Raw genomic sequence first — 24,460 nt, forward strand, 5'->3', positions numbered from 1 at the left:
AACTGATAATAACCCATGAAAATAAATGTCATAAAAACAAAACACAGGCTTCCCTGGTGGCGCAGTGGTTGAGAGTCCGCCTGCCGATGCAGGGGACACGGGTTCGTGCCCCGGTCCGGGAGGATCCCACATGCCACGGAGCAGCTGGGCCCGTGAGCCATGGCCGCTGAGCCTGCGCGTCCGGAGCCTGTGCTCCACAACGGGAGAGGCCACAACAGTGAGAGGCCCAAGTACAGCAAAAAAAAAAAAAAATTTTTCAAATACCACCAAATTTAACAAGACACCGTTGCTTGCCAAAAGCTGTGAACCTGAAGTTAGCTCTCTCAGCTCTTTGTGAAAAGGGGAAATTAGCGACTATGGCAAAGATGTGGCACCAAACTGAGACTCCTTCTTTGACATTAACAATAAGGTTGATGAAAGTGAAGTGGAGCAGCTTTCTCACTATGTGGAGTCAGTGTAATTTAATGCCATGGAGGTCCCCCTCCCCAGAAGAAAAACTCAATTCATTTCTCATATGACTTAACATCATCTGCAATGACAGCTCTTGCCTTATAATTTGGGAAACGCTGTCCTATAACATCAGAGCACAAGAGCCCTTGGAGGGCATCCAGACTGCCATGTCTAACAGCCTCGTCTGAGAGATGGAGACAGAGAGAGGTGGGGACCCGCCAAAGGTAGCTAGTGAGTGAGTAATGGAGTCCTAGGTTCCAAATATTTTCGTAGGGGCCAAGTGCTACCAGTCCCTGGATGCATTTGCCCTGAGTACTTCTGTGAAACCTTTCCTTCTTGCCCTGTGTGGACCCTGGGTCTGAGGATGGTCAGGATGACCAAGAATCCCCCAGTGCACCCAGGGGTGCCCAGCTGTTCTCAGCTTTCATGCCTCCAAAACCCAACTGTCGGGCCCAGGATGGGATAGGCCCCGCTACTGAACCAACCAGGTCTCCATTTGGCAAGGTCTGTTAGTAGTTAGTTGGGCAGAACACCTCCCAGCATGTGAGAGGTGAACGCAGGAATCAGATGCCAACACCAGAGTGCCCACCCACCCATCCATCACTCCGCGGAGAACAGGAAGCTTCAAGACGCGAGACTCAACGTGTCGGGTTGGCCACCAGGGGGCAGCTGGGTGCCAACCAGAGCAGCAGGAAGGTGCGAGCAGAAAGTAGAAGCTGCGGTCAAGAGGTCAAGCAGGAGTGGGGGAGGGTCTGACCTCTACTCGGGCCACTGCACTAAGTTCCCACATCTGATAGGCCACCTGCGCTGCCTCCGGGAAGAACTTGCCGGCAGCACTGGAATGGAGGGTGTTAGGGAGAGGACAGGAGGGAAGGTCATCGTGGGCAACACACACACACACACACACACACACACACACACACACACACACGCACGCACACACACACGCACACACACTTCAAGTAAATCCATCTGGCTTTCCCTTCTCTGCAGCCTGGGCCTCACCCATTCACCACAGCCCTCCCTCCACTTCTGAGAACCTTCTACCCTCTCTTGCGACCACCCCCCACCACCATGCTGACTCTGAGCAGCAGCCTTCCTGGCGCCAGGCCCCACGCAGGAGATGATTTCTCTAGTCCCTCAACCTCCCCTTTCCTCTTTATAATTTGAGTGACTTCTATCCAAGTCTCCCCTCTCAGACATGTCCATGACCAGCTTAGGGCCACGCCATCTCTACCTCTCCTTCTGCCAAGCACCCCGGTTTATTAGTTGCCAGGTAAGTATCTGCTGAACTGAATCAGCCCCTAAGGCACTTAACAAAGGTAAACAGGAGGCTCTCGTATTCCCTACTTAACTGGATCATTATAAGCCCCAGAGAAGGGAAATCAGAGTACCTGTAGTTCCTTTCCTAGCACCCAAATCTGGTCAAGTCATGCCCCAATTTAACGCCTCCAATGGCTGGCTCTCTGCTACCCTTAGGTGAGGTTCATGTGCCAGGAAGAGGCCCCAGACCCTGCCCACCTCTCAGCCTCATCTCTCCCCAGCATGCTACAAAAGTGCGACCTCAGTTACATAAATGAACCAGGCTGTGCCTTCTCCTCTCTAGGCCCTCTCTCCACCCCAAACACTCTCCCTCCAGGCCCTGTCTTCACCTCTTCATCTTCCTCCTTGCATCTCAGCCTCATTATCTCCAGGAGCCTCCCCGCCCTGTCTGGGATAGTGCACCCTCTGAGGGCTCTCAGAGGCTCGTATACTTCCCCATCATGTACGTACACCCTGGTCTGTGTGCTTTTCTAGTCCGGAGGCATCATCACTGTGCTTCCCCTCAATGCCTGCACATGGAGAGTACTTAATACAGAGATGCTGAATAAACAAGTAGTCAGAGCAGGCATCTGTATTTTTTCCATTTAACAGATGATGAAACCGAGAAGCACCTGTGAAGAAGGTAGCAGGGACTAGACCCTCATATTCTGATTCCTGGTCCACACCCCCAGACTGATTTCCAAGTTCACAGGAGTAGATGTCTCCATGTATGGGAGACCACACTCATGTGCACAAACATGGACACGCAGACTTTCACCTGTGTGGTGCTCTGACCTTCGGGGAAACCCCAAGCCCATCCAATCCATCATCCATCCATCCAAGCATCCATCCATCCACCCATCCATCCAGATGAGGCCAAGAGAATCCTGACCAACCAAGCCTGAAGCCACGCCCTCCAGCCCTCGGCCAGGAGGTCACTTACTCATCATCTCCCCCACACAGCTTCAGCAGAGTCTTCTTGTACTCGCCAGAGGTGTCATTCTGGGGAGAAAGACAGAGAAAGGTTACCTCTCACTCAGCCCTGGGATCCTCTCAGACAAGGAGGGGAGGTTCTCCCCCAAACAGGGGGAGGCTGACCACGTATTCACAGCAGCCCTGACTCTCCTCCTGTCTGGAGGTGGCTGAGACCAAAAAGTGGTGTACTGGTAAGTATTAACAACTGGCTCTCTGGGAAAAAAAGAAAAAAAAGCCCTGATTTGTAGCGTTTGCCAATTTCCATTGTGTAAATACCTCCAATGGACAATTCCAAGCTACCGATATGCCTTTAGTGAACGTGGAATTAAGAAGAGACGCCTTCCCCAGACAGCTACCCTCAGCACACCCCTGCCACCAGATAATCCCCAGCCACGCTCTCCCACATGAAACAGTCCATAAAATAGGGCTCCCTGAGCAAAAACATTGGGAGTGCCAAAACCAAACAAACAAATGTACATTTGATAGACACGGCATATTCTACATCCCTCTTGGAGCCTCATAATGGACATACTATAGTGAAGGCTGTGAGAAGTTCTGAGGTAAAGAAGCTGACTTATCTTTGCTTATTCTACTTTTTCCCAAACGTTTTCCATGGGACATTTTTGCACACAATGCTTATACAATTTCTATTTAGAAATACACTTTGGGGGGCTTCCCTGGTGGCACAGTGGTTGAGAATCCACCTGCCAATGCGGAGGACACGGGTTCGATCCCTGGTCCGGGAAGACCCCACATACCGCGAAGCAACTGAGCCCATGCGCCACAACTACTGAGCCTGCGCTCTAGGGCCCGTGAGCCACAACCACTGAAGCCTGCATGCCTAGAGCCCGTGCTCTGCAACAAGAGAAGCCACCACAATGAGAAGCCCAAGCACCGCAACGAAGAGGAGGCCCCGCTCACTGCCAACTAGAGAAAGCCTGCGTGCAGTAACAAAGACCCAATGCAGCCAAAAATCAATAAATAAATTTATAAAGAAAAAAAAAGAAGCACACTTTGGGGAGCACAGCTTGAACTCAGAAAGCTTTATCCCACTCACCCGAAACAAGGAGAACCCAACCAGCTCTGCATCCGTCTCCTGTCTCCAGTCTCATGGGCTGGACAGCCCAAAGTCATCGCCTGGCCCAGGGCCAACAGGTCCCCAATAAACCCTCCTTTGTGTTCTTCAGTGCCTCCTGCTGCCTTCAGGAGGCTGACCTCTCACTGCCCTAGGGATGGAGTCCTCAACCTGGATTCAACTTCATGCTCTTCATGGCCCCGCCCTGCCTTCCTTTAAAGAGGTGCCTCATGTCTTACAAGCACCCTGGACACTTGCTCCTCTGTTGAGCTGCCTTAAATTCCCTGAAGGTGCCACAGGCTGAAGCTCCTGGAATCCCCATGAGATGCACAGCTTTCCAGGACAGTGCCTTTTCCCTTGGGAGAGTTCCTCAGCCCTCTCTGTACCCCCGTGAACGCCTCACCTTGATCATGCTGTACAGGGACTTTTCATATTTCGTCCGGAATATCTCCCGGATGTCGAGCATGTCCAGCTCACTGCGGGAGACCATGATGCGGATCAGGGTGTTGTCCCGAGTCCCCAGCCCCTGCAAGACAAGCGGGTTTGGCGGACGGTGAGTTGAGAGGGGGCTGGAGTGCTGACAGCCCCCAGCTCAACTGAAAATACAACTTTTTGAGATAAAATGTTAAAATTAAGAATGAAAGAAGCAAATTGCCAATCCCTCCAAAGCTCTCTGTGTGTCCCTCCTGCTTTTATCTCCTTCCTCCCCCCACCTCATGTCACTCCCATCCTCGATACCCTCATAATTTTACCTAACTTTGTAACTCTAAGCAATACGTGGTTTAGGTTTGCACATTTTTTTTTTTTTTTTTTTTTTTTTTTTTCAGTACGCGGGCCTCTCACTGCTGTGGCCTCTCCCGTTGCGGAGCACAGGCTCCGGACGTGCAGGCTCAGCGCCCATGGCTCACGGGCCCAGCCGCTCTGCGGCATGTGGGATCTTCCCAGACCAGGGCACGAACCTGTGTCCCCTGCATCGGCAGGCGGACTCTCAACCACTGCGCCACCAGGGAAGCCCTAGGTTTGCACATTTTGGAACTCTGTAAATACACCACTATGCATTTATTTGTCCATGCTGCTCCTGATGGACACTGGGTTGTTTCTATTTCTTTCATAATATGGACAACACTGCTATGAACGTTCTTATGAACACATCATACAGGCAAACGTCTCTGCGGGGCCCAGCTGTCCAGCTCACTCTGGCGCTGGAAGACAGAGGATGGGCTACAGGCCACTTGTCCTTGTGGGATGGCCATGCAGGGACTTTGGGCCTATGGCCTCTGGCAACAAATGATTCATTCAGCCTGGTGCACTATGGAAATATCACCACTTTCTGTGTGTCATGTGTGTAAAGTCCTGGGAAGCACTATCCTCAGTACCCGGGTCTCAGGGATGAACATCACGAATCTTGGCAGAAAATGCTGAACTGTTTTTCACTTATTTACGTACATTGTATATAAACATTTTGTTTAATAGTATTTAAAAAGCATGGGCTTCCAATTGGGATTGACATATACACACTACTATGTATAAAATAGATAACTAATAAGGACCTACTGTATAGCACAGGGAACTCTACTCAATACTCTGTAATGGTCTATATGGGAAAAGAATCTAAAAAAGAGCAGATGTATGTATAACTGATTCACTTTGCTGTACACCTGAAACTAACACAACATTGTAAATCAACTATACTCCAATAAAAATTTTAAAAAAGCATGGGCTTCCAACCTAGCTGGCTAGCTGGATCGGGTGCAGGCTGTCACTGCACCCTCTGATCAATCATGAGGACAGGGCAGGTATTGGGTGGACAGGTGTGTGACCAGGCAGCACTCCAGGCTCTGGAGCTCACCTGGGACAAAGTGCCATCACGCTGTCCTGTGGTCAATGCCTTGAACACTCTCTTTGGCCAGTGGACCCCAAGGATTTGCCAGACTCCCAATAGTCCTGTGGAGGCGTGCAGAGTCCCCATCCCCCTACCTCATTCACATCAACCCCACCACGCACCTTCATGGCCTTGAAGAGCCTTTCAGAAAAATACTCTGGGGTGCTCCGGATGCACTTCACTGGGAAGAGGGAGGAAGAGGTAGTTATTCTGGCTGCCTCGGAAGGACAAAGGGGTGGCCCGAGCCTTTTTTTGTTTCCGTTCCTTGGGGGTCACCAAGTTCAAGCCTGGGAAGAACCTGGTTCCTGATAAGCCACAGTCCTAGAGCACCCCAGACCCACCACTTTTATCACAAATCCAGGGGACAGAAAAATCAGAAAATGGGCCTGTTGTAATGTGGGGAGTGCACTGCAAGGACCCCCTTCCACTTTCTAGTCCTTCGGGGTTTCATAGGGAACTGGGTCAGGTGGGGAAGCATCTGGGATGGAGCTGGGAAAGGTAGTTCCTCAACAGAAAGGTACCAGCTGAACCTCTGGATCTTGCTGGCAGAGCGGGCTAGAACCTGACTACTTTAAATAGGGTTGGTGGGGGATAGCTCTGGGCAAGATGAGGGCTGGGCCGTAGTTCTCCCCCAAGAAATACATACACACAACCTACCCCAGGCTCAGACATACTGACTCTTGAAATGTCTGGCTTGCAAACAGACAACCTGGTTTTCTCCTTCCCACCTCCATACCATACAATTCCCCTGTTCCTGGGTCAGAATCCCTGAATCCCTCAAAGGCCCCGGGAATGCAATGTCAGGACGTACCCACAGAAAGCATCAGCTTCTCAAAGTCCCCGGACAGCTCCCCTCGGATGCTGGCTTCGATCGGCTTCCCCGTGGTCTTCAGATACTCATCAAACACTGAGTCCGACAGAGAGAAAGGGGTGTCAAGAGTACCCCCATAACACTGGAAGGAATGGGGACTTCAGAAGCGGAGGCATAGTGGCCAGGACCAGAGTGTCACCATGAAGGTAGGGCTGGCACCTAGGAAGGGGTCAGGGAGGTCGTGCACATCACCAGTCACCATGCAGCCTCGCTGCGTCTGCTGTGAGGGACCGTGTACACCTCCTGCTCCAACATGAAGACAGGACTGGTACTGAGATGGAGGGGCTGAACATCCTGTTAAGGCCTCTCACGAGGGCCTATACAAACCACCGTCTAATAAAATCAAGACTAGTGTTTGGGTTGTGGATGAGGCAGCTATCATGCTCCCTTAGCAGAAAAGGAAAAGAGAAAGGAAATCTTGGCATAACTCGATGGGGGCAGCTGTAGGTCTTCTCTGGAGCTTACCCAACCGAAGGTGCTGCTTGCTGCGATTTCCCAAAATGTAAATGAACTGGGCTTCATCTGTTCCCCATTTCAGTTCCCCTGCCTCGTACAGGTCCTGAAGGGGAAGAGGTGGGACTTAACTAAAAGAGGAAACCGCAGGAGACAGAACTCACCAGCCAAGCCACTCAGAACTGCTGCCAGATCCCTGAACATGCCAGTAATTGGTAGCCTCAGGACATCTGCATACACCTGTACAGCTCTCTCCCTTTCTTTCTGGGAAACTCCTACTCAAACCTCAGGGCCCAGATTAAATGTCCCATTTGTTCTCAAAGCACTTGCTGATGTCCCTAGGCAGAGTTCTTTTTCCTTCCCTCTCTCTTCTAGGCTTCCTGTTTCTTTATAGCTTTGATCCAGTGTATATTATAATATTTATATGCCTTGCTTCCCACTATGACACGGGCTCCTCAAGAACAGGAATTATGTCTTACATTCTCTGTATCTACTGCTGCAGTGTTACTGGCACATAGTGGGGGCTCAAAACACCTGGAATGTATGGTATATCCACAGGGAAGGTGTTTGTGTGATTAATATATGCCTGTCTCCCCAGTACTGTCTGACTTTGTTCATTTAGGATTCCCCAGTGCTTGGCAGAATGCCTGGCACATAGTAAGTGTTCAATAAATATTAATTAACTGAATGAATAAATGAACAAATGATGAAAAGCTCCAAAATACATCTCACCAACTTTACGTACTGTGTACCTTTGAAAGCTAACTTAAGTCCTTTCTTCAACAAAGCGCTGTATAAATGATGGCTGTGAGTCAGCTATTTCTGGTATCTGATGCAAATTACTTTGCCTCCAGCCCTTCCCTGGATGCCCAACCTCTCCCCTCTCTCAGGGCTGCCTCGCTGTGCCCGGGGACATCCACTGGTGCTGATTTACCTGGACGTCCTGCTGCACCAGGTCCTCGCTCACTACGTCATCCTCCTCCCTGGTTCCCTGGGCAGAAAGACAAGGAGCACGTGGTTCAAATACCAGAGCCAGGACAAAGCCTGGATGCCAGTGGTGGAGACAGGGAGGACTGGGAAAACCGTGGTGGTCCAGAGTGTCCAGGAGAAGAGACTGACAGCAGCCACCGGATCAAGACCACAGCACCTGGGAATTCCCTGGTGGTCCAGTGGTTATGATCCGAGCTCTCGCTGCTGAGGGCCTGGGTTCAATCCCTGGTCGAGGAACTAAAATCCCACACACCATGCAGTGCAGCCAAAAAAAAAAAAAAGAAAAAGAAAAAAAAAGACCACAGCATCTATTTTGCAGCAAATCATAGGGCCCCTCCCACTGGCTTCTCCCTCATCCTTGGAGCTTGGACCAAACAGGGGAGTCCTGAGAATACCCAAGGTCTTCCTAGGTGCCTCCACCCCAGAGGAAGCCTTGTACTCAGAATACCTCTGAGGATAGGACTCCTGCCACAAGTCCTGGCATGGCCCACGAGGCCATCCAACATCACAGGGGTCAAAAGTCTGCATATTTGCATTCTGTTAGGGGCTCCCATATCTCAACCCAAGGAATTCACCAATGAGGATTTGAGACTGGGGGCCTGAGATCTGAGCTCACAAGCTGTGAAGGCACCAAATCCTATTTGTGTTCCTGTCACTCCACCCACACCCTATGCCCCATCAGACAGAGGGGGATACTCATAGGGGCCAGGGGCCAGCCATCCTGGGCTCCTAGTTATGTGGGCAGAGGTCAAGCCTATGCTTATCTCCTGTTCCCCCTGAACTGTGCATTTCAGGATCTCAAACCCCCTGGTTCTCTTTGGGAGTGAGCCTAAGGAGACAGGGCCGGTACGCTTACAATCCGTGCCATGTAACCGCCTGCTAGATGTTAGATATTGAGGAGGCCACATCCTTGACTCCAAGATACAGGCTGGCACGCTCCTGTCCGGAACATGCACTTTGAAAATGGGGGCAAAGGCCACGCTTTCCCACTCTTGAAGATCATCTCCTGATAATTCCGCAGCTGCTTAATACAGAATGAGGATAGTTATGGTAATAAGAGGAAGAGAACTGGGAGCAGCTGCTGTAAAATGGGGGGAGGGAGGGCAATGAAAGAAACGAAGAGGTGGCTTTATATATAAACCTTCCTAAAAGTTTGGTCCTTGGAGCTGGACTTGAGATACCTCAATGCCTGTTCCCAAGGGGCTGGGCAGGGAGAGGAGAAGCAGAAGGGTGGGATGTGTACTCCAGCCACTGAAGTCGTGCGGAATGCAGGCCTGCTGTTGCCAGAGCTTTCGATTATTCAAAAGAATCTAGAGATCTGGTTTTGGACCAAAATCTCCCTAGTTTTAAATGTTAGCAACTAACTCAAAGTGTTTTTTTTAAAAAAAAGTATGTGGGGGGAAATGAACAAAGGAAGAAACCCAACTTGGGCAGGCAGAACTCAGCCATGGACACCAGTGTGCAGCATCTTTATGCTCTTTTTTATGTCATCCGTGGGTGGGAGGGAGTAGCAGGGCTTGGCTATGGGGGAGTGCCACGCAGGCAGCTCCAGAGATACTATGCCCCTGCTGGCGCCCCTGCTGGTGAGCTCAGGTAGGTGCAGTGGCTGGGGAAGCCATGGCAGGAGCGAGGCTGGAGAGGAGGCGGAAGGGGTATGTGTGGAGAGAGGAAGGAGGACACAGGAGCACAAGAGAGACAGGGTATGTGAAAAGAAATGCAGGTCACCTGCCTGTGCAAGCCACGGGGGACAGAATAGACCCTGGACGCTCAGATTCCACACCCAGCTGAGCCAGAGAGCAACCATCTCAAGTTTGAGGATAAGATGGGCAGAGGTTGGGGGGGAGGCCACAAAACACCAAGGAGGACTCTATATGTGAAGAACCACCAAGGAGGCCCTCATGGGCCACCCTGTTTGAGAAAACAGGGAGAAGGTGCTCACAGCCCCCTGCACCCTGGCAGAGAGCTCGGGGAGGGCCCCAAGGTGGACCAACCTGCAGCAGGACCACAAGCATCTTCTGGAAGTGACCAGAGGTGTCCCCAATGATGTCAGCCTCCAGGTCTCGCTCGTAGGCTGCGGGGAAGGAACACAAGCTCTAGTCCCATCCCCAGGACACCCCAGGAAACCAGGATAAAAGTCCCTGCTGCCCCTAAAATGATCAGGTATTTGTTACAAATTCCCAAACCTAGTCCCAAACCCAGACAGCCATGGCAAGACCCAGGGTGTATTTTCACAGTTCTCTGTACTGACCCATGTGATGACATGGAGTCTGCCCAAGTGTCTCTATCCCCACCTGTGCTGTCCTACCCCAGACACCATCGTCGCTCACCTGGAGAGTGGTTACAGCCTTCTGACTGTTCTTTCTGCTTCTCCAATCCACAGCAACATGGGTGACTGTCTTAAAGCCCACATTCATCATGGGTGCCTCTGTTTCCCACTGGGCTTGGAATAAACATTGTCTCTCTCTCTTGGCCTACATGGCCCTGTGTAATCCTGTCCTGCCCTCTACTGCTCTAGCCTCGCACTGGATACCAGGCTTATTCTGCTCGAGGGCCTTTGGTCTTGCCATCCCCTCTCCTGGGTCTTCTTCCCCACTCTGTGTACAACTGGATCCTTCTCATTTCCTCCCAAGACAGGCTTCCCTGACCACCTGTCTGAAGCACGTCCTCCCCAGTTAAAAGTCGGATGCTTGTTCTCTGTTTGTTTCTTTCATAACACTTCACCACCACAAGTCATCATCATGTTTATTTGTTTACCTGTTTATGATCTGTATCCCTCATTACCTCGGTAATCTATAAGTTCTCAGGCAGGAACTATACGGATGCCCACCGCCATATCCTAAGAACCTCCTAGCACACTGCCCAGCACAGAGCAGGTACTTATTGGATGGATGGACAGAACAGAGGGAAGGAGGAAAAAAAGGTGAATGGGTGGAGTTTTAGGGTCCCTACTCTTGTGACCACCTTCATTACACATCTGAAAAACCCTGCATGGCCCCTCCTGCTCTTCTCACCATCTTTGTACGCTGCCACCAGCTGGTGGATCTGCTCGTTGGTCCGTGAAGCCAAGATCTCAATGAGGCACTTCTCATCAGTACCAACGCCCTGGGAGAAGGGAAGGGGCATGTGAGTCAAGGGTTGGGATGGGAGGCCACCAGCCCCGAGGTGGGAACCTGGGGTGGTCAGAGCAAAGAAACCCGCAGCACTCAGGGTGCCCCTAACACAGCTCTTAGGCACCAAGCTGGAGCTGCGGCCCTGAGACAGGGGTTCTAGTGCCACCTCTGCCTGCAGCTTGCTCTGTGATTGCTCATTAAGACAACTTTATCTTTCTGCACCTCTCTTTTCTCATCTATAAAATGGAGATGATACGAGTTGCTCTACTGAACTCACAGGAAGAATGAGAAGGTGATAACCTCTTACATGGCTAAGTTTATTAGTTAGAAACAAATTCATGTTTACTAGCTCATCTGAGGCAAAGCTCATAGCACTTTATAAACTGTAAAGTGCTCAGTACACTCGAGGGCATTTGGTCTCTCCCCGCTTGGTGGGGAGCGACTTTCTACCTCCACTAGCCTGGGCTGCCCCTCAGATCCTGAACACACCTCCTCAGCCGCTCCTGCCCTTTCCTCTCCAGCCCACTCTGATCAACCAAATCCTCTCCAGGCTCTGGACCCAGCTCGATCCTCTCATCTTCTGTGACGCCCTCTCCAGCCACCCCGAGCCCAGGGCCTGTCCTCATGACCTCCTTTAACATGCCCTTGGCCTTTGGGTGTTGGACACAATCTGTCTCTGCTTCTCTGTGTCCTGCTTCCTCGGGACTGTAAGTTGCTGGGGTGGGCCTGTGGGCCAAGGGCCCCATTTCACAGGGTGGGCCTCACACCGACACCTGTCCCACCTCTGTCCATCTGGAGGAGACCGTGGCGCCCCTCTGGGATAGGATTTGAGCAAGCTGCCTCCAAGGAGGGCACACACGCGGGGTGGGTGCAGGGCTCACTGAACGCTTGCTGGAGAGGTTTGAATCTCCCATTAACCACGCCCCCAACCCTCACACATGCGCAGACCCATGCTTCATACCGAGATGGCGTCTTTAATTTCTTTGGCATCGCTATAGGCAGGTGGCCTCATGAGACCCACAATCAGTCGTTCAAACTTCCCTGTCAGCTCGTACTTCAAGTCTGCAATGAGGTCCTGGTTGCGGGGCAGAGGGAGGAGGAGATAGAAGAGCAGTTATAATGATAAGGATTACATTTAATGAGCACTTACTCTGTACAGGCACTGGGCTAAGGAATCTCACTTAATCCTCATTGGTGGAGGTAAATACTATCATCAGCCTTCAGAAATGGGTTTAGAGACCTCAGGTAACCTGTCCAGAGGCACGCAGCTAGCAAAGGGCAGGATTCAAGTCCACAGCACTGTGCCTCTTCCCTGCCATTGCCTGTTTACTTGTTCACTGTGTGTCTCTCCCATCATCCGTGAGTCCGTAGGGTTAACACCCTCAGGTCTTATTCACCTGTGTAGCCCTAACCCCTAACATAGTGCCCAGCGTGAAGCAGGTGCTCTAGAGATGTTCCCATGGCTGGATGGTCCCTGCCTGAGAGAAGAAAAAAGGAGGGGACTTCCCTGGTGGTGCAGTGGTTAAGAATCCGCCTGCCAACGCAGGGGACACGGGTTTGAGCCCTGGTCTGGGAAGATCCCACCTGCCACGGAGCAACTAAGCGCCACAACTACTGAGCCCAGGCGCCCGCAACTACTGAAGCCCTTGCTCCGCAACAAGAAGCCACTGCAATGAGATGCTCACGCACCGCAATGAAGAGTAGCCCCCGCTCGCCACAACTAGAGAAAGCCCGCGCATAGCAACGAAGACCCAACGCAGCCAAAAAAAAAGAAAAAGAAAAAAGGAGGGCAGCAAGTGCCAGCACAGAGGCTGACCTAGAGTAAAATACTCAGAAAAGGCCCTGAACACACAGGTGAATGAAATCATTCACCCCCCCATCCCACCCGCCCTCTGGTTGCCATGGTTACCTTGCCATAGAGGGACTTGTAGTTCTGGCAGATCTCCTGCCTCTGCCTGTTGCTCCGGGAAGTAATCAGCTCCAGTATGGCCTCCTTGTCACTGCCTAGAAGAGGGGAGGCACCCGTCACCCTACCCCAACCTGCCTCCAGGAAGCCCGCCAGGGTTGCTCCCTGCAAGTCCTCAGCATCAGCCTTCTGCTCACGTGAGGCAGTGACGTTGGAGGGGGGATCTATGGGGACCTGACAAGCCACCACTGAGAGAGATCCTAGTACATGTAGTATCTGAGCTCAGAGGGCCCGTGATCTACCTCCTCATCACATGGATAAGGAAACTGAGGCCCAGAAAGGAGCAACAACTCACCCAAGGTCTCCCAATGAGCCTGGCTTAGAAAAACCTAGGTGTCCTAACGCCCAGGACAGGGTTCTTTCAGTGATAGGGAAAAGAAAAGAGAATAATAAGCAGCAAATTCAGGGTAGTGCTTACCCCCAAGAGAAAAGACAGAGTGATGCTAGCAGGAGGGGGACCTACCATGGAGGTTTCAACTATATGAGGAAGCAAGTGCTATTTCTCAAGTTGGGTGGCAGGTCTATGGGTAAAGTTTCTCCTACTCTTTAGATCTTTTTATTCGAATAGTTCATTATAAAATTATAATAATAAAAAGAGGAGACCAAAGAATGACCAAGTACATCTCACCATCCCACCCCACCGCCCACCAAAAGGGCTACCCTCAAGCCCAGTTGAATCCCGCTTCTCTTCCTGAGGGTCCCACTCCTGGTGGCCGAGCACCCACCGAAGCCCTTCATGGCATTGTACAGAGTCTCGGCATCCTGGCTGGGGTCAAAGTTGGGGAAGTCGTGAATGGAGCCCCGGTACTTGGCACCCTGTGGAGAGAAGAGCAGAGGGTTAGGTGCTGGCCCTGAACGGGGTTCCCAGCCCTGGTCACAGGATAAAGGTCCCCGCTGTCCCTAAAATGATCAGATATTTGTTACAAATTCCCAAACCCAGCCTCCATAATGGCCACGGCAAGACCCAGGGGTGTATTTTCACAGTTCTCTGAAGAGACCCAGGACACAGTGAGATGGAATCTGCCCACTTCTCTCTATCCCCACCTGCACTGTCCTACCCCGGACACCGTCGTCGCTCACCTGAAGCGTGGCTGAACTCCCTGCTCCTAAAATGGAGCGCTGGCTACAGAAAGCCCGGGCAAGGGTACGGAGGACTCTCCCTGTACCTCCTGCCACCGCCTGCCCCAAGGGTGGTGCCATTTCCCCACGGGAGGAGAGCTCAGCCAAGCCCCCGGCTCTGCATCACTTTCCAAGGACCCGGGAGAGATAAAAGCCAGACTGAGTGCAGGGAGTGGGAATGATTCCTGCAAAAGTAACCAGAGCCCAACATATGTCTATGGCACTTTACGGTGTACAAAGCCCTTTCACCTCCATGAGTGTGATTTTTTTAGTGTCTTGTAGAAGCGCTTAAGATGATCTCTATCACAGAAACAAAGAAACCAAGCCCCACAAAGGGAAGCCACTTGCTGGGGTCACACAGAACCCACATCTCTCTCCAGTTCCCCTTTGCTGTCTAGCTCCAGAAACCTTGCAGCTGCCAGCTTCCGAGGGTGGGGTCCTGGCCCAGGTCGGGGGGCCCAGAGCCACCCTCAGAATCAACACCCAGATGAGGTGCTGCTCTTCTGGGCCCAGTAAACTGAGCCATGAACTGGCATCTGAGGACAAGCTGGCTGGGTCCTTGGGACAAAGGCGGGGAGAGGCAGTGCCAGAGAATCTTAGACATCGAAGCTGAATGCACAATGGGCTGGTTCACAGAGAAGTCAGATATGGGTCAGCCATGGGGCCCCGGAGAGCAGCGAGAGCTGGGGTAGCCGTGGATGCCAGAGCCCAGGGCACTAAGCACACAGTGCAGTGACAGGGCACTTAGCCTGTGCCAGGTCCGATGCGAAGGGCTGAAGATTTAGGGAGAAAGAAGACCCGAGCCTGAGTTTCATGAGCTTCTGACCCAGTGGAGGAGAGACTAGAACACAAATTAGCATAGAGCTCGTAATAAATACCCCATGACAGAGGCAAAGCAACTTGGGAAAACAGTGGAGGGCAATTCCAGTTGCATGAGGGAACGAGGACAGGCTTCATGGGAGGGGCAGGGTGGCTCGCATAACTGTGCCTAGAGAGTAAGAAGTGCAGCAAATGAGCCTCCGACCACCTCCTGTTTGTCTCCCGGCACCTGCACTGCAGAGCCTGGCCTGGCATTTGAATGCTCTGTTGGTTTATGTCAGCCGCTGCTGGCTCCTCCAAGGTATGCATGCGTGGGTGCAGGGTTGCTATTTAAAGTTCTGGCAGGGAGGATGACCAGAAAGGGACACGGCCCTCTTCCCGCCACCCGTGAATCCCCTGCAACCTGATCACACCGCTGGGCAGAGAAAGAAAGAGTAACACACGCTAGATACCCAGACCAGAAAAGAGATACTCCCTTCAGAAAGCTCCACGCGTATCTGTCTCGCTCACTGATGTATTCCCAGCAGCTAGCTCAAGGCTTGCCACAACTAGGCACCATTTGTTTCCTAGGTGGATAGGTGTACGGGCGGATACAGGACTGTGAACATACCCTGAGCAATCAAAGAAGACTTCCTGGAGGGGAAGGCTAAGCTGAGCCCTAAAGGATGAGCAACAGCTGGCCCAAGGGGTGGGGGAGGGAAGGAAAAGGCTTCATACAGAGAAACAGCATGGCAAAGGCCTGGAGCCAAGAGCATACAAGAACAGTCAGGAAAGCAAGCCCAGATTCTTCAGGGCTCTTGCGGATGCCCAAAGTTGCCAAGATCGTGGGATTGTAAGTGGCCGGGAGGGAGGAGGAGAGAGGAAGGATGGAAGCGGAGCCCCCAGGAAGAAGGGAAGAGGTCCCAGCAGTAAGCTGACACCTTCTCTCCTGCTGCTGCTGCTCCCCCGTCTCTTCCCTCCTCACCCAGTGCAGTGGTTGAGGCAGCATTTGGGGCAGAGGCTGCAGCTGAAAGATGAGGCCATGCCATGCTGGAGGACAGGAAGTCTAACTGCTGACACAAACCCCGATCAAAACGCTCCCTTAGGGCTTCCCTGGTGGCGCAGTGGTTAAGAGTCCGCCTGCCGATGCAGGGGACACGGGTTCGTGCCCCGGTCCGGGAGGATCCCACATGCTGTGGAGCGCCTGAGCCCGTGAGCCCTGGCCGCTGAGCCTGCGCGTCCGGAGCCTGTGCTCCGCAACGGGAGAGGCCACAACAGTGACAGGCCCGCGTACCGCAAAAAAAAAAAAAAAAAAAAAAAAAAATGCCAGGGGTCACCCTAGCAGCATTAGAGACACAGGGATAGTCCTTCAAATCACCCAGGTTTCCCATCATTGGTCATTCTCACACCAACCTGGTGAATTTGCATCTCCAAGTGCCACCTGCACAGCTGTCCCCACTTCTCCACCTCACCCTGACTGCCTGCCACCCCTCTGGCACACAGGTTCCTGGCCTCAAGTACCCACGAGGGGAGGGGAGAGAAGAGGAGAAAGGACTTTCTACCCTGAAATATTCAGCAGGCCCCAGTGCCAGCTGGTGAGCAGCCTGCACCCCAGGCTCCACCCAGGCTGCTGCTAGAGCAGGAGTCCGGAGGCCGCTCGGGAACCTAAGCCACATGAGTCAGAGAGGTGGCTGCCCAGCCAGGACTCCACCTGAGAGCCGTCTTGAGCAGGCCTGACCCAGGCCTCCCCTCTGCAGCTCCTGGAGCTGCAGGCACCAACACCTGCCACCCTCGCCCTGTCCCCTAGCGTTCTTATGCTCACCTTCACGTCAAACCCAGAACATCCCTGTGAAATGAAGGCCACAGAGCCATGCTTCTGGGCCTTTCTATGACACCACACTATTTCTTTATGATTTGGGGCCTCAGGGTCCCCCCTTCTGGAAGGAAAGAGGGAGAACTGGCACAGAGATCACAGTAAAAGTAACGGGGGGCGACCCGGACCAGAGAGAAGAGGGAGTGGCTTGTTCTGTGCCTCTTTGTGTGTGTGTACACGTGTGTGCACGCATGTGTGTGTTGGGAAGGGGTGCACAGGAGCAGAGTTGGGGTGATAGTAATTGGGAGCATTAGACACAAACTTCAGCTCAGTGGAAGGAAGACCTTTCTCACTCTTCTCTAGCACAGGCAGTACCCGACTGATTCAACTTCGATTTTTCAAAACGTGATACACTTTCAGTAGAAACCGTACTTCGAATTGTACTTTTTTTTTTTTTTTTTTTTTTTTTGCGGTACACGGGCCTCTCACTGTTGTGGTCTCTCCTGTTGCGGAGCACAGGCTCCGGATGCGCAGGCTCAGCGGTCACAGCTCACGGGCCCAGCCGCTCTGCGGCACGTGGGACCTTCCTGGACCGGGGCATGAACCCGTGTCCCCTGCACCGGCCGGCAGACTCTCAACCACTGCGCCACCGGGGAAGCCCCTCGAATTGTACATTTTGATCTTTTCCTGGGCTTGCGATATGCTGTAGGGTCCTCTCTCACGATGCTGGGCAGGAGAGCAAGCCGCAGCTCCCAGTCAGCCACACGACCACGAGGGTGGTCATCTAATACACTGACGGCTATTCTGTACCCAACCATTCTGGTTTTCACTTTAAGTACCGTCTTCAATACATTACATGAGACATTCAACACATTATTATGAAATAGGCTGTGCGTTAGATAATTTAGCCCAACAGTAGGCTCATATAAGAGCTCTGAGCACAGTTAAGGTAGGTGAGGCTAAGCTCTGATGTTCAGTGGCGTAGGTGGATTAAACGCATTTTCAACTCATGATGTTTTCAACTAACCATGGGTTTACTGGGCGGTAACCCCACTGCAGGTCAAGGAAGATCTGTATTGTCTTCAGCCCCCTTCTTCTTTCCCCCGACCCTTGCACTCCAAGCATCCAAATTGCTTTTACTGCCCTGCACACACTACGTTCTCTCCCCTCTGCCCCTCTGTTCCAGCACCCCCTCAACCTAAAGCACTCTCAGCTCCCTTGTTCTTCCTCAAGTAGCTCTCTCCAGGCAGCTTTTCCTATTTCCTCAACCTGCGTGCCCCCAGAGCTCCCTTACTGCTCCCACTAGAGCATTAGCACTGTGCATGGGGGCTCCAACTCATCCCATAGGATAAGGGACCCCCTAAGGCTCTGCCATCCTAGGACTCTTGCTTGTAGGATGTCTACGGCTGCTGGTCCATGGCGACAAGAAAGCACAGGTCAGCTAGGCAGACAGCAGGGTCTAGGAGCACTGTTCCAGGAGTCCAAAGATGTGTGATTTTGGTCCTGGCCACCCTGGTCTCCCAGGACCTGATCTGTCCACTTGGGTCATCCAGAACCCTGCAATTCGAATGCCTCTCAGGAAGTAACTCTGGGATGATTACTCATGGGAAATGGGTAGCAACAACAACTATGCCTTGGATCTTTGTCTATAACCACTAGCACTCTCTCCTGGTCAGAGAGGCCACTTGTACAAAGTGTGCTCCTCAGAGGCCGACAGGGAGGCCAAGGCTAAGACTTTTTTGAGTACTGATCCTACATCATATAACACACTGTGCTCTTCAAAAATTGTGAATAGACATCCTTAAGGCCCTTGTTCACTGGGTGGCAAGTCATGAAGATGGGGACAAAGTTTAGTTATCACTGAGCTCAATCACCTCATAATGGAAACTGGGGCTGCAGAGAAGGTAAAGAACTCACCCAAGATCACACAGCTCGTGTATTATGTCTGTGGCCAATAGCTCTATGATTGACATGAGGGACCAAAGGGGCCAAGTCAGGGGTCCCTTTGTTTTATTCTCCCTTTTCAACCCCACTGTTGCAGTGACCACGTCTTTTTCTCTAAGGCCAGCCAACAGGGATCACTCTCAGGCAAACCATGGCCCAGAGCAACACCTAGCTCTGACCAAGGACGGAACCTAATCCTGGCCACACACAGGAGTAAAAGCTCTGATACACCTCAAATTCCACAGCCCAGCAAAGCGCTCAGACATCATGAAAGACTGGTGTCTCCCAAGCCGGGAAACTTAATCCCAAACGCATTTGACAGAGAGGACCCAAATCCACCTCCAGAGCAGAGAGGACCCTCTCTAAGGCTTTTGCCTATCCAGTATCTGTCTCCTTTCCTGGGGGAACCACTCTTGGGCCAGGCAGTTCAGGTGGGACCAGCTCTACTGCCTGGATCCAAGTTACCCAGGCCCAGCCAATGAAAACCAAACCCAAGACTTTCCCTGGAATCGTTTGGTATAAATTATGTTCTATCCTGCACGCTGCCCAGGAAGCAGAATGGAAGCCTAGAGCTGCTGCTGGTGGCTAGTATGAACAATTAAGGAAGAATGTGTCCAAGAATGAAGCCACCCAGAGGAGGCCCAGTTCACGGAGGCAGAATCCTGACAATATCACATGGGTCCCTGGATCCAGCCAGACCTGAAGCCCTGGGCTTCTCAGTCATGTGAGCCAATACACCTCCTTTCTGCTTAGGATGTTGTGTGTTGGCATTGGTCACTTGCATCTGAAAGAGCCGTGACTTATAATAGGAGCAAGCAAAGCCTGAGAACCTCTCCAGCTCCTTTGTAACTGAAGGTACCAGGGATCTGTGCTGCAGGCACAGTGACTCTAGGAGAAGCCCAGGCCCAGAGGAAGGATTATAGGAGGGGAAAGGCTCCTTACCTGTGCTAGTTTGGCCATGGTCTCGGGTTCTGCAGCAGAAAACACTGTGGAGAAAAAAGAAATGCCATGAGATTCCTCTGCACTCTGATTCCCTCCATTCTTTCCCCTAAATTTCCTCAGCCGCATTCCTTTCAAGGGAGAGTGTGCTCCCGCTGCTGTTTTCCAGCTGCCTCCAGCCCTTCAGGTTAAATCACACCCAAAGACCCAGCTCAGGGCCAGGCACAGTTTTTGGAGGATAATGGATGGACTAGCCAGTGTCCAGATGCTCACAGCAGGATGGGAAAGACTCTCGGAACCAGGAGAATTTGAAAGAGGGAAAGGGCACGACCACTGACCAGCACGGTTCCTCCAGGCCACGCAGGGCACTTTCCCAGATGCTGTCCCACTTAATCCTCACAGCAATCCTTCCTGGAGTCAAATTCCCCTTTTTCATAGAGGAGGAGACTGAGGATGGGGGTTCAGGGAGGTTAAATAATTTGCCCAAGATCATACAGCTTAAAACTGACTTCACTATGTATGAAATAAACAACAAGGACCTACTGCATAGCACAGGGAATTATATTCAATATCTTGTGATAACATAAAATGGAAAAGAATCTGAAAAAGCTGAATCACTCTGCTGTACACCTGAAACTAACACAACATTGTACATCAACTATACTTAAATTAAAAAAAGACCCTGAATTCAACAAAGTCTAGATCCCAGGGTCCATGCCATCTGCACCATGCATGCTCTCTTTCCAAGTCACCGAAAACTGTTCCAGAATTCAGGGCTTAACAGTCTGTAGATGGGCACCCTCAAGGGGCTCTGGGTCACCTGTTGCAAATATCTGACGGGCTATGGTTTCTTTAGCATCTACTCCTATTAGGCACTGCTCTAGGCACTGAGGATATACCAGTAAATAAAAGAGACTTTCTAAAACACATGCTTGGGCTTCCCTGGTAGCGCAGTGGTTGAGAGTCCGCCTGCCGATGCAGGGGATGCGGGTTCATGCCCCGGTCCGGGAAGATCCCACATGCCGCGGAGCAGCTGGGCCCGTGAGCCATGGCCGCTGAGCCTGCGTGTCCGGAGCCTGTGCTACGCAACGGGAGAGGCCACAACAGTGAGAGGCCCACATACGGCAAAAAATAAAAACAAAAACAAAAAAACATGTGCTTTTCTGGAGCTTCCTCTATAATGGGGAAGGATAACAAACATATGATAAAAACTAAGGAGAAAAGATGAACCTTGGTTGGGAGAGAGTGACAAGGGGTGTGATCTCAGGTGGAGTGGCCAGAGGCCTCATGAACCACGTGGCTACCTGAAGGCAGTGAGGTCAAGGAGCTCAGTGTGGCTGATACAGGGCGGCAGGGAGTGGGGTGGGGACATTGGTAAGACGTGGCATCAAGGAACCAGTGCCTAAGGCCACTGTAAAGACTTGGGTTTTTCTCTGATGGGACAGATCATGGGTGAGGGTGGGGAACTGAACAAACAGGACACAACGACCTCACTGAAAGGGGGGTCAGGACACAGGGTCTGCAGTGAAGGAATAAGAAACAAAGATATCTTATCTAAAAAGAAATGTAAAAAGGGACATTGCTGCGAGAAGGGGGAGCGGGTGGGCTACTGAGCACTCTCTGCAGAGGGTAGAGATGGAAGAGCCACAGTCTTCTTGGGATATGAGGAGAAAGAAGGACCAGTGCTGTCCATTGTAGTCAGGACTGCACGGATTGATCTTTTTAAACCATGTCTACGTATTGCTTTTTAAAAGTAAAAATAACAAACTCTATCAGACTTATATCCAGTAAGAGCTACAAGGAACTGAACCAGAACAGAGGGTAGAAACAAAGGAGATGCGTAACCTCAATGTTTTCCAGTTCTTCACATACCATCACCCCTACCCCACCCCCACACCACCAAAAAAAAAAAAAAAAAAAACCACCGAGGGGAAATCAGCCCCTGATCTCAGCCCATAATCCTCCTCTCTCACTCTGGGGCCACAGGAGACATGTGACACAGCAGGGAGAACATAGGTTTGGAGTCAGACGGACAGACCTGGATTCAAGTCCGTTTTGTCACTTACCAGCTATGGGACCTTGGGCATATTGCTCATCTCTGAATTCAAGGTTATCTTAAGTACAGAACTGGGGCTTTCCCCTTCCTGCCTTGGAGAGTTGGAGGATGAGACCCAGCTTATGTCAAGGCCAGGCCAGAGATGTGTTCTCAGTAAATGGTGGCATTCAGTGTGCTAGGGGGACATTCTGAGGACAGGGATTGGTCATGTTTACCCATGTGTCCCCACTGCCTGAATACAAGTCCCCCAAACTACAGTCAGCAGACAGACGTGAGATGATGGGCTTGGGAGTGAAGAGCAGAGGGCAGTGACCTGCCTGTAACCGCAGCGAGCTGGTAGCAGAGCTTGAGGAAACCCTGCTGTTTCCCTGACAACCAGGGGCCCTTTGGTACGAACTTGAGCTCTCCTCAGGAAACAGAAACTCCCCCGAGGGGGAGCAGGAACCCACATCTACCCTAGTGTCTGGCCGGGAGCCAGCTCTGGGCTTCCCCAGGTCTGGGGAATGGTATGGGCAAAAGGTGAGGGAGCTCCAAGGCCAGCAGACAAAATGGGACTGCATGAGGCCCAGGAAGTCAGCTGAGGCCCGTCACCTGCACCTCCAGCCTCGAAGCATTTTCCTTTGGCCTCGTTGCTGGAAACTTCAGCTGCTGGCGGCAGCCCAGGCCCATCTGGACGGCTCAGAGGAGGGGCCTCCAAGTCTTTGGGAAAATACTCTCAGCTCTGAGAGCAGTTCATATGTGCCTCTTGTGAGTGCACGTCTTGTGTATACATGGAAAGCAAACTTCCAGAACTAGATGTTCTGATTGCAGTTCAGGGGGGCCAAACTCCCACAGCCCCTCCTCTGAGGTTTCAGGGAAGCTCTGGAGCTAATCACAGAGGCGCCATCTACCCTGGCTTTACGAGGGGCTCTGATCCCTCCCAGGGCGACCCAGACCACACTTCTCAGGTTGCCTGAATAAATGTTTTATATCCAATGTTTCAGAACCCCAGAGGGCCCTTAACAATTACTTCCAAGCCCCTCACTTTCTAGATGAAGTAAAGGCATCTCAGGGAGGATAAGTGACTTGCCAGGCCCAGACAATGGCTGACATCCCTGCATCCCACCCCCGGCTAATAACACGGTGGGACGTTAGGAAGAGGCCGAAGGAAAAGACCCAGGTTCTGGTTCCCAGCCTGCCCCTCTGCAACCTCAGACAAGCCAGGGTGTCTCTTTAGACCTCAGTTTCTTCATCTGCACAACGTGGATAATATCACTCCCTCCTTGGGAAAACCCAGAGTGGATGTGAGAGGCTTTTGTAGGTATCAACCAGGGATTTTCACAGCAAAATCTCAGAATATCAGTCCTAGGAGAGTTCTCCCCCAAGGCCACAGGACTCCTCTCTATCCCCACCCCACCCCCAATAGGCAAGTTTCACCATCTTGGTTGAAATAGCTTCTCAAGACTGGCAGGTATGGCCGCTCTACACCAGTGCCTCTCTCCTCTCAGGAACCCTGAATCTCTTTGGACCTGGATTTCCATGAAGGCTCATCATGGCAGATCATTCCAGAAACCCATCTGCCAGAAACCCATTCAAGGATAGAGCTGATGGTGGCCTTGTGCTGCTGTGGCCACCTCCTGCCTCAGTCCTTCAGGCTGCAAGCAATCAGGACTCGCTCCAGAAGGAACACTCTGGGGTAGAGAATACCAGGGCTGGCTCAACCACCACTGCCTAACTATAGCATTGGGGAAACTGAGAGCCAGACAGAAGGTCTTGTCCAAGTCCTGCAAAAGGACTGCGTCACAGCTCTGCTTCCCAGCAATTAGTAATTTTGTAAGTTACCTAAATATGAATCTCAATTTCCACATCTACAAGATGCATATGAAGTCCCAAACATTTACAAAGGAGGCAGGGTGGCACTGTAATAAAGAAGGTGGGCTTTGTACTCATGGCCTGAGTTCAAATCCTGACTGCTCATGACCTTGGGTGAGTTACATCATTTCTCTCTGACTCGGTTTCTTCATCTCAGAAATGATAATCTCATAAGGTTTTTGTGAAAATTCAATGAAGTAAGGCAGGTAAAATACTGAGCATGGTCAGGTTCAGAGTAAATGTTTAATAAGTGGTAGCTTCTGTTATCACAATCACCGTTATTAGAGCAGGGGTCTCCAAAGTGGGGTACTGGGCACAACCACCCATTGGGGTGCAGAATGAGAATATTACAACTTTCTAAATTGATCTTGTCCTTCCATGTTCCATTGTTGATGTTTGCTATACATATATAAAGTTAAAGATGCATATTAGGGCTGATAGAAGTACACAATCAAGAGTTTGGACTCGGGACTTCCCTGGTGGTACAGGGGTTAAGACTCCACACTCCCAATGCAGGGGGCCCGGGTTCGATCCCTGGTCAGGACACTAGATCCCACATGCATGCCACAACTAAGATTTCGCCTGCCACAACCAAAAAAAAAAAAAAAAAAAAGTTTGGACTCGATGGAATGAAGCAGAGGAAGCAGAAGAAAGAGGGGAGAAGAAACACCGGCATAAGAAAAGGCATTTCTGTTCTCAAAACGCAGCCTGTGGGCTTTGGTGGAATAGAGTGTACTTTTGAGAGGAGAGAGGAGATGTTGAGTATTAGGGGGTGAGATCAGGTGTGGAGGGTAAGGGCAAATTGAGAAAAATTTCATAACCTGGAAGATCAGGCCAAAAAAAAGCACCCAGACCTCTGCGCCCCA

The 24,460-nt window shown here is 51.5% G+C and overlaps 1 protein-coding gene across 3 annotated transcripts in view; it reads right to left on the reverse strand.

Moving 5' to 3' along the window:
- The window catches only part of ANXA6 (annexin A6), a 54,456-nt gene that overhangs the window by 25,035 nt on the left and 4,961 nt on the right, over positions 1-24,460 (reverse strand). For all 3 annotated transcript variants that reach the window (XM_060093674.1, XM_060093672.1, XM_060093673.1), the window contains exons 2-14: positions 19,691-19,734; positions 13,800-13,890; positions 13,018-13,112; positions 12,070-12,183; positions 11,010-11,100; positions 9,990-10,069; positions 7,943-7,999; positions 7,021-7,114; positions 6,496-6,591; positions 5,807-5,865; positions 4,206-4,328; positions 2,696-2,754; positions 1,208-1,286 (exon numbers count right to left, since the gene is read on the reverse strand). In XM_060093674.1, the coding sequence (XP_059949657.1) occupies positions 1,208-1,286; positions 2,696-2,754; positions 4,206-4,328; positions 5,807-5,865; positions 6,496-6,591; positions 7,021-7,114; positions 7,943-7,999; positions 9,990-10,069; positions 11,010-11,100; positions 12,070-12,183; positions 13,018-13,112; positions 13,800-13,890; positions 19,691-19,708 (1,056 nt within the window). In that variant the 5' untranslated portion in view covers positions 19,709-19,734. The remainder of the gene's footprint in view (positions 1-1,207; positions 1,287-2,695; positions 2,755-4,205; positions 4,329-5,806; positions 5,866-6,495; positions 6,592-7,020; positions 7,115-7,942; positions 8,000-9,989; positions 10,070-11,009; positions 11,101-12,069; positions 12,184-13,017; positions 13,113-13,799; positions 13,891-19,690; positions 19,735-24,460) is intronic.

This window comes from Mesoplodon densirostris, chromosome 3, assembly GCF_025265405.1.
Source record: "Mesoplodon densirostris isolate mMesDen1 chromosome 3, mMesDen1 primary haplotype, whole genome shotgun sequence".
NCBI lineage: Eukaryota > Metazoa > Chordata > Mammalia > Artiodactyla > Ziphiidae > Mesoplodon > Mesoplodon densirostris.